Here is a 12,864-nt window from a genome sequence, read left to right on the forward strand (position 1 = left end):
TTTACTCTTCAGACACTTGTGGTAAACACTAACACAGGACAGTCATCTGAAGAGTTATTGTATCATTGTAAGAGGTTGCTTACAACATGACCTGTTATCCATTTATTCTTACTTCAGCACTCCTGCCATTGAATGATAGACCTGGAGTAGAGATGCAAACCAAGGCTCTGAATTCAATAAGGGACATTCTGTGAAACTGAACTGTCAGGAAGAAACTTAGCCTAGGCCTACTGACTGACAATTTGTCAAAATGATGCTAGCTAGTTCCATCCCTGGATGCTAGGCAAGAATATATTCTGATATACAGTGCTATGAAAAAGTATTTGCCCCCTTTCTAATTTTCCCTACTTTTGCATATTTGTGATACTGAATGTTATCAGATCTTCAACCAAAACCTAACATTAGATAAAGGGAATATAAGTGAACAAATAACACAACAATTACATATTTATTTCATAAAGTTATGCAACACCCAATTCCCCTGTGTGAAAAAGTAATTGCCCCCTTACTCTCAATAACTGGTTGTTCCACCTTTAGCTGTAATGACTCCAACCAAATGCTTCCTGTAGTTGTTGATCAGTCTCACGTCGCTGTGGAGGAATTTTGGCCCACTCTTCCATGCAGAACTGCTTTAACTCAGTGACGTGTGGGTTTTCAAGCATGAACTGCTCGTTTCAAGTCCTGCCACAACATCTCAATTGGGATTAGGTCTGGACTTTGACTAGGCCATTCCAAAACTTCCAATTTGTTGCTTTTTAGCAATTTTCATGTAGACTTGATTGTGTGTTTTGGATCATTGTCTTGCTGCATGACCCAGCTGCGCTTCAGCTTCAGCTCACAGACGGATGGTCTGACATTCTCCTGTAGAATTCTCTGATACAGAGCAGAATTCATTGTTCCTTCTATTAAGGCAAGTCGTCCAGGTCCTGAGGCAGCAAAGCATCCCCAAACCATCACACCACCACCACCATGCTTGACCTTTGGTATGATGTTCTTACTGTGGAATGCAGTGTTTGGTTTTCGCCAGGCATAATGGGACCCACCTCGTCCAAAAGGTTGACTCAAGTTTGCCAAAAAGCACCTGGATGATCATCAAGACTCTTGGAAGAACGTTCTATGGACAGATGATTCAAAAGTATAACTTTTTGGACGACATGGTTCCAGACTCCATCACACACTCCTTTCACACCACAGCAAAACTAGCACATCACTCATTAGCAGGGCATTGTAACCGCTAACAGGCTGGGTGGCAGAGTTTTGTGTGTGTGCACATGTCAATAAGCTTATTCACTCAGTTGAGTCCCTGAGTTGCTTGCTACTGTAGCAACTGAGACTTAATCGTATTAGCCAATCTAATTCTGGCCTGGTAGAGTTTCCTGTTACTGTGAGCAGAAGTAGGGACAGAAAGAGAGGTGGAGGACAGAGGGAGCCCTTTGGGGCCAGGAGTACTCTGCAGCAGAGATGTAGGGACCGAGGTAGAGGAGATAGAGAGAGAGCGCTTTGGGGCAAGGAGTACTCAGCAGCAGAGAAGTAGGGACCGAGAGAGAGAGAGCGCTTTGGGGCCAGGAGTACTCAGCAGCAGAGAAGTAGGGACAGAGAGAGAGAGAGCGCTTTGGGGCCAGGAGTACTCAGCAGCAGAGAAGTAGGGACCGAGGGAGAGGTGGAGGAGAGGGAGAGGGAGAGAGAGAGAGAGCGCTTTGGGGCCAGGAGTACTCAGCAGCAGAGATGTAGGGACCGAGGTAGAGGAGAGAGAGAGAGAGCGCTTTGGGGCAAGGAGTACTCAGCAGCAGAGAAGTAGGGACCGAGAGAGAGAGAGCGCTTTGGGGCCAGGAGTACTCAGCAGCAGAGAAGTAGGGACAGAGAGAGAGAGAGCGCTTTGGGGCCAGGAGTACTCAGCAGCAGAGAAGTAGGGACCGAGGGAGAGGTGGAGGAGAGGGAGAGGGAGAGAGAGAGAGAGCGCTTTGGGGCCAGGAGTACTCAGCAGCAGAGAAGTAGGGACCGAGGGAGAGGTGGAGGAGAGGGAGAGGGAGAGAGAGAGAGAGCGCTTTGGGGCCAGGAGTACTCAGCAGCAGAGATGTAGGGACCGAGGTAGAGGAGAGAGAGAGAGAGCGCTTTGGGGCAAGGAGTACTCAGCAGCAGAGAAGTAGGGACCGAGAGAGAGAGAGCGCTTTGGGGCCAGTAGTACTCAGCAGCAGAGAAGTAGGGACAGAGAGAGAGAGAGCGCTTTGGGGCCAGGAGTACTCAGCAGCAGAGAAGTAGGGACCGAGAGAGAGAGAGCGCTTTGGGGCCAGTAGTACTCAGCAGCAGAGAAGTAGGGACAGAGAGAGAGAGAGCGCTTTGGGGCCAGGAGTACTCAGCAGCAGAGAAGTAGGGACAGAGAGAGAGAGAGCGCTTTGGGGCCAGGAGTACTCAGCAGCAGAGATGTAGGGACCGAGGTAGAGGAGAGAGAGAGAGAGCGCTTTGGGGCAAGGAGTACTCAGCAACAGAGATGTAGGGACCGAGGTAGAGGAGAGAGAGATAGAGCGCTTTGGGGCAAGGAGTACTCAGCAGCAGAGATGTAGGGACCGAGGTAGAGGAGAGAGAGAGAGAGAGAGAGAGCGCTTTGGGGCCAGGAGTACTCAGCAGCAGAGCGGCCTGTTAAGAAGTTTAATGAAAATCAATTGCAACTGTAAAGCTATGGGAAGGACATGAGAAGGGAATGGGATAGTAGTACATGTTATTATTTGGGGTATTCCGGCCATTCAATTGAATTGGAATGTGTAGGTAGAAAGAACTGGAGTTGTTGGCCTATAGCTCGTTTTAAGCCCTGCAAAACTGCTCTTCTGCGTTCAAAGTGCTGTTGCTGTTATGTGTTCACACAACTGCTCATTATCTGATTACATTAGCTAAACTGATGCTGTTTTATATCAGGAAACTCCAACTTAACTGCCATTGTTTCATATACACATTTTATTTGATGCCATTGCCATATCAGCAAGAATAGAAATAAATACAGGCCTTTATGATGGCACTATAAATACAGGCCTTTATGATGGCACTATAAATACAGGCCTTTATGATGGCACTATAAATACAGGCCTTTGTGATGGCACTATAAATACAGGCCTTTATGATGGCACTATAAATACAGGCCTTTATTATGGCACTATAAATACAGGCCTTTATGATGGCACTATAAATACAGGCCTTTATGATGGCACTATAAATACAGGCCTTTGTGATGGCACTATAAACACAGGCCTTTATGATGGAACTATAAATACAGGCCTTTATGATGGCACTATAAATACAGGCCTTTATGATGGCACTATAAATACAGGCCTTTGTGATGGCACTATAAACACAGGCCTTTATGATGGAACTATAAATACAGGCCTTTATGATGGCACTATAAATGCATATTAAGATATTTAATTTTATTCTTTAGGTATTTCCCGGAGTCGGCCACCCAGGAGATGTTGGAGGAGTGGCGTCCACTGCTCTGTCCATTTGATGTGACCATGCAGAGAGCTATAGGATACTTTGAGCTCTTCCTCCCCACCACCCTTCCCCCAGAGCTGCACCACAAGGGCTTCAAGTGAGAACACACACCTCTGCCATCTCATCATAGGGTTGCATAATTACAGAAACTCTCCCAAAATACACAGGTTTTTCAGAAATCCCAGTCGGAGGATTCCCTCCCAACTTATTCCCTTCTGATTACAGGAACGTTTTCAGAATATTTAAACCTTACGACATCCCAAAACTTGGATTTAAATGACCATTTCAATGTTACCCCAGCACAAAATGTTATTCTCTAATAAAAGGCCAAATATGAACACTGTGTAAATGCCACAGTGTAAATGCCTTCAGTTATGAGATGTATTGTGTATGCAGTATGCTTCAGTTATGAGATGTATTGTGTGTGTGTGCAGTATGCTTCAGTTATGAGATGTGTTGTGTGTGTGTGTGAAGTATGCTTCAGTTATGAGATGTATTGTGTGTGTGCAGTATGCTTCAGTTATGAGATGTATTGTGTATGCAGTATGCTTCAGTTATGAGATGTATTGTGTGTGTGTGTGTGCAGTATGCTTCAGTTATGAGATGTATTGTGTGTGTGTGTGTGTGCAGTATGCTTCAGTTATGAGATGTATTGTGTGTGTGTGCAGTATGCTTCAGTTATGAGATGTATTGTGTGTGTGTGCAGTATGCTTCAGTATGTATGACAGTTTGTTTTATGATCACCAGGTTGTGGTTTGATGAGCTCATCAGCTTGTGGGTGGCAGTACAGAACCTTCCAGGTTGGGAAGTGGTAAGTTGGACAACATTCACTTGATTGACATACTGATGTGTGTGTGTGTGGTGGTACTAGCCTGGTTCCAGATCTGTTTGTGCTGTCTTGACAATTTGGCAAGACTGCACAAACAGATCTGGAACCAGGCTATTGTAGGACAGTTTCCAACATTCCTATTGATAGAGACAGAACTTTTAACTCTTCGCTAGATATTCTTCAATTAAAGTTTTCCTTATTCATTTGTTTTTTTTCCCAGCATCTTGTCAACCTGTTTGCCCGCTTGGCCAACGACAACATTGGCTACATTGACTGGGACCCTTATATACCCAAGGTATGGACACTCCTCCATCAATATCATTTGTCTAGCTGTGCCTATAGAACCACCCCATGGGTCTCTTCTAGCAGGTCCCAGGTCACTCCCTACCCCTATTCCCTTGGCCTTAACACTGATGTTTACTGATCTGTAAGCAATATAGATCTCCATAACATTGAAGGGCCAGTTGAAGGGTTAGGGCCAAGGGGAAGGGCTAGTGAGCCAGTTGAAGGGTTAGGGCCAAGGGGAAGGGCTAGTGAGCCAGTTGAAGGGTTAGGGCCAAGGGGAAGGGCTAGTGAGCCAGTTGAAGGGGAAGGGCCAAGGGGAAGGGCTAGTGAGCCAGTTGAAGGGTTAGGGCCAAGGGGAAGGGCTAGTGAGCCAGTTGAAGGGTTAGTGCCAAGGGGAAGGGCTAGTGAGCCAGTTGAAGGGTTAGTGCCAAGGGGAAGGGCTAGTGAGCCAGTTGAAGGGTTAGGGCCAAGGGGAAGGGCTAGTGAGCCAGTTGAAGGGTTAGTGCCAAGGGGAAGGGCTAGTGAGCCAGTTGAAGGGTTAGGGCCAAGGGGAAGGGCTAGTGAGCCAGTTGAAGGGGAAGGGCTAGTGAGCCAGTTGAAGGGTAAGGGCCAAGGAGAAGGGCTAGTGAGCCAGTTGAAGGGTTAGGGCCAAGGGGAAGGGCTAGTGAGCCAGTTGAAGGGTTAGGGCCAAGGAGAAGGGCTAGTGAGCCAGTTGAAGGGTTAGGGCCAAGGGGAAGGGCTAGTGAGCCAGTTGAAGGGTTAGGGCCAAGGGGAAGGGCTAGTGAGCCAGTTGAAGGGTTAGTGCCAAGGGGAAGGGCTAGTGAGCCAGTTGAAGGGTTAGGGCCAAGGGGAAGGGCTAGTGAGCCAGTTGAAGGGTTAGGGCCAAGGGGAAGGGCTAGTGAGCCAGTTGAAGGGTTAGGGCCAAGGAGAAGGGCTAGTGAGCCAGTTGAAGGGTTAGGGCCAAGGGGAAGGGCTAGTGAGCCAGTTGAAGGGTTAGGGCCAAGGGGAAGGGCTAGTGAGCCAGTTGAAGGGTTAGGGCCAAGGGGAAGGGCTAGTGAGCCAGTTGAAGGGTTAGGGCCAAGGAGAAGGGCTAGTGAGCCAGTTGAAGGGTTAGGGCCAAGGGGAAGGGCTAGTGAGCCAGTTGAAGGGTTAGGGCCAAGGGGAAGGGCTAGTGAGCCAGTTGGGAGTGTCAAGTGTTTTTGCAACATGCTGAAATCTTACCCCCGGCATTTGACCTGTGACCTTAGTTGTTGGTGTGCGTGTCATAGCAGACTAGACCAGACAGTCATTGAAAGTTCTGCCTGTTAGTGGCACTAACTACTGTATCACATTTCCCTGTTGGTCTTACTGGCTTGCGACATGTCTTTCAGCATGTTTTGATATGTTATTGGCTAACATGCCCTGATCTCAAATGTGATGTAATGAAATGGATCCCACAAAAATATGAAATCCTGTGATCAGAAAATGTAATTGGACAATGCATTCAATGACTAGACAATGAAGTATTCATCTTCTTCACATGGATTGCTCCTTTTTGATTCCAGATCTTCACCAGAGTCCTGCGTAGTCTGAACCTCCCAGTGGGGACCAGTCAGATGCTGGTTCCCAGATACCTGACCAACGCCTACGACGTCGCACACGTGGTCCTCTGGGTCTCCGCTTTACTGGTCAGTCACTGTTCACAATCAGTGTGGCCCAATCAATGCTTTTTATAGCTCTTATCCAAGTTTATTTCAATGTTTTCATGTATAATTGACTGATGGAAATGAAGTAAATCATTTTTAGTGAGGGAAAAATACAATAATCCAACAATACTAGATCACAACACAGTAAAACCCCGAAATGAGGATAGTGCTGTTCTGTTGGAGACTGCTGTTCCGGTAGACTTCCAGTCATTGGGCTAATGCTAGTTAGCATTGGCTCGCGATGGAATAATAGTTGTGTTAATGGAGTAGTACGTTTAGTTTTTCATGTTGTAAAGCATCTGTTGTTTCTGTGATTGCAGGGAGGCCCCAGTAAGCAAGCCCAGGCACAGCTCAGTGGCCTTTTCAACAGCATCACATCTTTCTTCCACCCATCCAACCATGGGCGATGGCTGGTGAGTCACTGCAACTCTCACTTCTACAATGTTTACCCAGACAGGCACCCCATTCCCCTAACACACCTTTGGTTGCACTGTCATACCTGCATACTCAACCACAGTCAAAGCGACTAGCTCTCTGTCTGTCCCCAATAATCTGAACGTGCCCCACATTCCCCTTCTCCTTGCTCCAGAAGCCCAGGGGTTTGTGTACATAGCGTTCATGCAGAAATAATGACCAGATGACACGAAAGAGAGAGGCAGCTGCCAGCAGTGCTATAAAAGGTCAGCCATTATTTCCTAGAAACATTCCCCCTCCGTCATCAGACCAGAGCCTCAGGCTGCAAGCTGTCTTCACAGTCATACACAATCCTTTATTTATGGCAGAGGGACTCAGACCTTGGTTCAATTACCATTACAAATACTTAACCTGGGCTCCATTGAGCTTGCCTGACGCAATGGAACCAATAGAATAGTCACAAAAATGCACACCATGCTCATCCTGCACTCCAGGCAGGCTAAAGCAAACGCTAAAAGTATTTGAACTTAGGTCTGGAGGTAGAGTTGTGACACCGTTTCTGGTAAACCCCAGCAACTCGTGAGATGTTCTCCTGATTCGTTTTCAGGTGTTAGTCTTATTGCAGTGTAGGTGAATGGAAACAGACAATCTCACGCTCTTGTGATCGGTGTCCAATATAAAAGTACCATGCATCCTGAGTCGGCTAAAGTAAGCTAGCAATGTACCTGTAATGTAATCATCATCACTATAGTGACGTAGAAAGACACAGGTCTTTTTTAGGATTAATAAAATGCCTTTGGCCAGCCACTGACATTCCCAACATCTGTCATTCTGTCACCCACTTAGGGAACTGGATCTGGGATGGAGATATTTCAGTCTTTATTGAGAATGTGTGGGTTCAACTCACCTGAGATAAACCTGTGCAAAATCAATAATTGACCTGAATCTATACTTAGAAAAGTTTCTGTGCAAGCCAGTCTCTCTATGCCCCTTAGCTAGCTGTTGGTTTAGTGGCGTGGGGAGGGGGACACAAGGTCCTGCTGTCCTGACAGGGAATTGGTTCTAAAGCCATGCTGTCCTGACAGGTTATTGGTTCTAAGGTCCTGCTCTCCTGACAGGGTATTGGTTCTAAGGTCCTGCTGTCCTGACAGGGTATTGGTTCTAAGGTCCTGCTGTCCTGACAGGTTATTGGTTCTAAGGTCCTGCTCTCCTGACAGGGTATTGGTTCTAAGGTCCTGCTCTCCTGACAGGGTATTGGTTCTAAGGTCCTGCTGTCCTGACAGGGTATTGGTTCTAAGGTCCTGCTGTCCTGACAGGGTATTGGTTCTAAGGTCCTGCTGTCCTGACAGGGTATTGGTTCTAAGGTCCTGCTGTCCTGACAGGGTATTGGTTCTAAGGTCCTGCTCTCCTGACAGGGTATTGGTTCTAAGGTCCTGCTGTCCTGACAGGTTATTGGTTCTAAGGTCCTGCTCTCCTGACAGGGTATTGGTTCTAAGGTCCTGCTCTCCTGACAGGGTATTGGTTCTAAGGTCCTGCTGTCCTGACAGGGTATTGGTTCTAAGGTCCTGCTGTCCTGACAGGGTATTGGTTCTAAGGTCCTGCTGTCCTGACAGGTTATTGGTTCTAAGGCCATGATGTCCTACAGGTTATTGGTTCTAAGGCCATGATGTGCTGACAGGGTATTGGTTCTAAGGCCATGATGTCCTACAGGTTATTGGTTCTAAGGCCATGATGTGCTGACACGGTATTGGTTCTAAGGGCATGATGTTCTCAATTTCAGATTACTTACTGAAATGAAATGGAGTTTACCTCAACCCTGGAAGGCACGCTATCACCACACTGTCTGACACCCCTGTGTCACGTAGCTGTCTGTTTTCATGTCCTCATATCTGCCTCCCGGCCAGCTTCTCTCTAACCCGGTCTCCGTCTCTCTGTCCTCACACCTGTCTCTCTGTCCTCACACCTGTCTCTCTGTCTTCATGTCCTCACACCTGTCTCTCTGTCTTCATGTCCCGATACCTGTCTCTCTGTCTTCATGTCCTCGTACCTGTCTCTCTGTCCTCATGTCCCGGTACCTGTCTCTCTGTCTTCATGTCCTGGTACCTGTCTCTCTGTCTGCATGTCCTGGTACCTGTCTTCATGTCCTGGTACCTGTCTCTGTCTTCATGTCCTGGTACCTGTCTCTCTGTCTTCATGTCTTGGTACCTGTCTCTCTGTCTTCATGTCCTGGTACCTGTCTCTGTCTTCATGTCCTGGTACCTGTCTCTCTGTATTCATGTCCCGGTACCTGTCTCTCTGTCTTCATGTCCCGGTACCTGTCTCTCTGTCTGCATGTCCTGGTACCTGTCTCTCTGTCTTCATGTCCTGGTACCTGTCTCTCTGTCTTCATGTCCTGGTACCTGTCTCTGTCTTCATGTCCTGGTACCTGTCTCTCTGTCTTCATGTCCTGGTACCTATCTCTCTGTCTTCATGTCCTGGTACCTGTCTCTCTGTCTGCATGTCCTGGTACCTGTCTCTCTGTCTGCATGTCCTGGTACCTGTCTCTCTGTCTTCATGTCCTGGTACCTGTCTCTCTGTCTTCATGTCCTGGTACCTGTCTCTGTCTTCATGTCCTGGTACCTGTCTCTCTGTCTTCATGTCCTGGTACCTATCTCTCTGTCTTCATGTCCTGGTACCTGTCTCTCTGTCTGCATGTCCTGGTACCTGTCTCTCTGTCTGCATGTCCTGGTACCTGTCTCTCTGTCTTCATGTCCTGGTACCTGTCTCTCTGTCTGCATGTCCTGGTACCTGTCTCTCTGTCTGCATGTCCTGGTACCTGTCTCTCTGTCTTCATGTCCTGGTACCTGTCTCTCTGTCTTCATGTCCTGGTACCTGTCTCTGTCTTCATGTCCTGGTACCTGTCTCTCTGTCTTCATGTCCTGGTACCTGTCTCTGTCTTCATGTCCTGGTACCTGTCTCTCTGTCTTCATGTCCTGGTACCTATCTCTCTGTCTTCATGTCCTGGTACCTGTCTCTCTGTCTGCATGTCCTGGTACCTGTCTCTCTGTCTGCATGTCCTGGTACCTATCTCTCTGTCTTCATGTCCTGGTACCTGTCTCTCTGTCTGCATGTCCTGGTACCTGTCTCTCTGTCTGCATGTCCTGGTACCTGTCTCTCTGTCTTCATGTCCTGGTACCTGTCTCTCTGTCTTCATGTCCTGGTACCTGTCTCTGTCTTCATGTCCTGGTACCTGTCTCTCTGTCCCCAGATGAAGTTGATGAAGCTGCTGCAGCGCCTCCCGGCTAGTGTGGTGCGACGGCTCCACCGGGAGCGCTACCGGAAGCCCACGTGGCTCACTCCGGTACCGGACAGCCACAAGTTGACGGAGGCAGACATCACGGCGTTCGTGGAGAGTATGATGCAGCCGGTGCTGCTGGCCATGTTCAGTAAGACGGGCAGTCTGGACGCTGCTCAGGCCCTGCAGAACCTGGCCCTCATGAGGCCTGAACTGGTAATACCACCAGTGCTGGAGAAGTGAGTGAAATCAAGCTTGTCAGTCAGAAGGGAATGGGCAGTGTTTCCTCTACCGTTGTGTAAGGGCTGGGCGATATAGCCAGAATATCATATCACAATATTTTTCTAATTTGACTGTATGGTGGTATTTTATGTTTATATATAATACAAGTTGTAAATAATTTGTATGAGTAGTGAATGACCCTAGGATGGCAACAAGTGAATCCTAAGTGGTTTTAACAGGCTTTCTCCATGCTGATGGTTTTCTACCCAACCAAGCTAGGACAAACCTGACAGTAAAGTAGTCCAATTAGTAGAGCTTTTCATTTATTATATCGTTATTGACTGTATTGTAAAGATCCATACCGGCATGTGGATCCATACCGGTATACGTTAAGAGAGGATATGTGGCCCAGCACTAATTTATCTCGTCTTCCTCTGTAGAACCTACCCTGCTATGGAGACCCTGACAGAGCCCCACCAGCTGACTGCCACCCTGAGCTGCATGATCGGCGTGGCTCGCAGCCTGGTGTCTGGGGGCCAGCGCTTCCCCGAGGGCCCCACACACATGCTGCCCCTCCTCATGAGGGCTCTGCCCGGGGTTGACCCCAACGACTTCAGCAAGTGCATGGTGGGTAATAGAGTTCAGAGGAAAGAAGCTCTTATAGGCCTCCTACACTGGGGTTGCTTGGGTACAGAGATTGTCATCAATTTGGAAGTTGTCTGTGTGTGTCTCTGTGTGTGTCTCTGTGTGTGTCTCTGTGTGTGTTTGTTGCAGGTCTAAGTGTGCTCTCCCTCCTTTCTGCAGATAACATTCCAATTCATTGCTACGTTTGTTACTCTTGTGCCTTTGGTGGACTGTTCCTCTGCTGTTCATGAAAGGAGCGACCTGACAGAGGTGGAGAGAGAGATGTGCTCAGCCTCTGCAGAGTTTGAGGACTTTGTTCTTCAGTTCATGGACAGGTATGAGAATGGAGAAGGAAGTCAATGCAGGACTCAGGTGTGTCTGTGTGCATGCAGACGTTATCAGTGGAACAGCATAGTAGTAAACTGCCTGTGTGTGTGTGTGGGTCTGCGTGTGTGTGTGTGGGTCTGCGTGTGTGTGTGTGGGTCTGCGTGTGTGTGTGTGGGTCTGCGTGTGTGTGTGTGTGGGTCTGCTTCTGCGTGTGTGTGGGTCTGCGTGTGTGTGTGTGGGTCTGCTTCTGCGTGTGTGGGTGTGTGTGGGTCTGCTTCTACGTGTGTGTGGATCTGCGTGTGTGTGGGTCTGCTTCTGCATGTGTGTGTGGATCTGCGTGTGTGTGTGTGGGTCTGCTTCTGCGTGTGTGTGTGTGTGTGGATCTGGGTCTGCGTGTGGATCTGGGTCTGCGTGTGTGGGTCTGCGTGTGTGTCTGGGTCTGCTTCTGCGTGTGTGTCTGGGTATGCTTCTGCGTGTGTGGGTCTGCGTGGGTGTGTGTGGGTCTGCGTGTGTGTGGGGTCTGCGTGTGTGTGTGTGTGGGTCTGCGTGTGTGTGTGGGTCTGCGTGTGTGTGGGGTCTGCGTGTGTGTGGGGTCTGCGTGTGTGTGGGGTCTGTGGGTCTGTGTGTGTGTCTGTGGGTCTGCGTGTGTGTGTGTCCCTCCAGGTGTTTTGCCCTGATAGACAGCAGTACTCTGGAGCAGACCAGAGAGGAGACCGAGACAGAGAAGATGACCCATCTGGAGAGCCTGGTGGAGCTGGGACTGTCTTCTACCTTCAACACCATCCTCACACAGTGCTCCATAGACATCTTCAAGGTAGGACAACTCACTGTACACCCACGTCTTTCTCACACACACAACTCACTGTACACCTACGTTTTTCACACACACACACGTACATACATATGATTATGTGATTGTATCCTTTGGTTCATTTGTGTTGTTCAGGTGGCTCTGGAGAAGGTATTCAACTTTGCCACCACCAACATCTTTGAGACTCGTGTGGCTGGCAGGATGGTGGCTGACATGTGCAGAGCAGCCTCCAAGGTTCACCCAGCACAGTCTCTGAAGCTTTTGGTACCACACTGCTGCAATGCCATAAACCAGCTCGCTGTCAGTAAGTGCTCACTAAGCAGGACGTGTGTTCTGGATGTGTTCTGTTGAAGTGGAGGGCTATAAAACCAATCTGGATGTGGTCTTGATTTCAGACTGTTGTTGATTTGATATGGAGGGGTTAGAGTTGGGGAGAAGTGTGGGTGTGGTCTAAGGCACTGTATTGCAGTGCTAGCTGTGCCACTAGAGATCCTGGTTCGAATCCAGGCTCTGTTGTAGCCGGCCGCGACCGGGAGACCCATGGGGCGGCGCACAATTGGCCCAGCGTCGTCCAGGGTAGGGGAGGGAATGGCTGGCAGGGATGTAGCTCAGTTGGTAGAGCATGGCGTTTGCAACGCCAGGGTTGTGGGTTCGTTTCCCACGGGGGGCCAGTATGAAAAAATAATTTTAAAAAATACTGTAAGTCGCTCTGGATATGAGCGTCTGCTAAATGACTAAAATGTAAGTGGGAATCAATGGATCGTTGTTCTGAGTTGCTTTCTGAGTATCTCACTCTGTTTCTTGGTTGTTGATTTCCAGATGAGGAGGTGTTGAGTGAGGAGGAACTGGATAAGGAGTTACTATGGAACCTTCAGCTACTGTCAGAGGTGAGGTCATCACCCTGCGTCCATAC

At 48.5% G+C, this 12,864-nt stretch overlaps 1 protein-coding gene across 1 annotated transcript in view; it reads left to right on the forward strand.

Moving 5' to 3' along the window:
* Positions 1–12,864, forward strand: part of LOC311134533 (proteasome activator complex subunit 4A-like) — a 91,282-nt gene that overhangs the window by 26,154 nt on the left and 52,264 nt on the right. Inside the window, exons 6-16 of the mRNA XM_084168234.1 lie at positions 3,428–3,577; positions 4,228–4,291; positions 4,530–4,604; positions 6,139–6,261; positions 6,600–6,692; positions 9,941–10,206; positions 10,630–10,816; positions 10,994–11,148; positions 11,804–11,954; positions 12,087–12,255; positions 12,771–12,838. Coding sequence (XP_084024360.1) covers positions 3,428–3,577; positions 4,228–4,291; positions 4,530–4,604; positions 6,139–6,261; positions 6,600–6,692; positions 9,941–10,206; positions 10,630–10,816; positions 10,994–11,148; positions 11,804–11,954; positions 12,087–12,255; positions 12,771–12,838 — 1,501 coding nt within the window. The remainder of the gene's footprint in view (positions 1–3,427; positions 3,578–4,227; positions 4,292–4,529; positions 4,605–6,138; positions 6,262–6,599; positions 6,693–9,940; positions 10,207–10,629; positions 10,817–10,993; positions 11,149–11,803; positions 11,955–12,086; positions 12,256–12,770; positions 12,839–12,864) is intronic.

Source organism: Coregonus lavaretus (assembly GCF_964263955.1).
Source record: "Coregonus lavaretus genome assembly, chromosome: 1".
In the NCBI taxonomy this organism is placed as follows: domain Eukaryota; kingdom Metazoa; phylum Chordata; class Actinopteri; order Salmoniformes; family Salmonidae; genus Coregonus; species Coregonus lavaretus.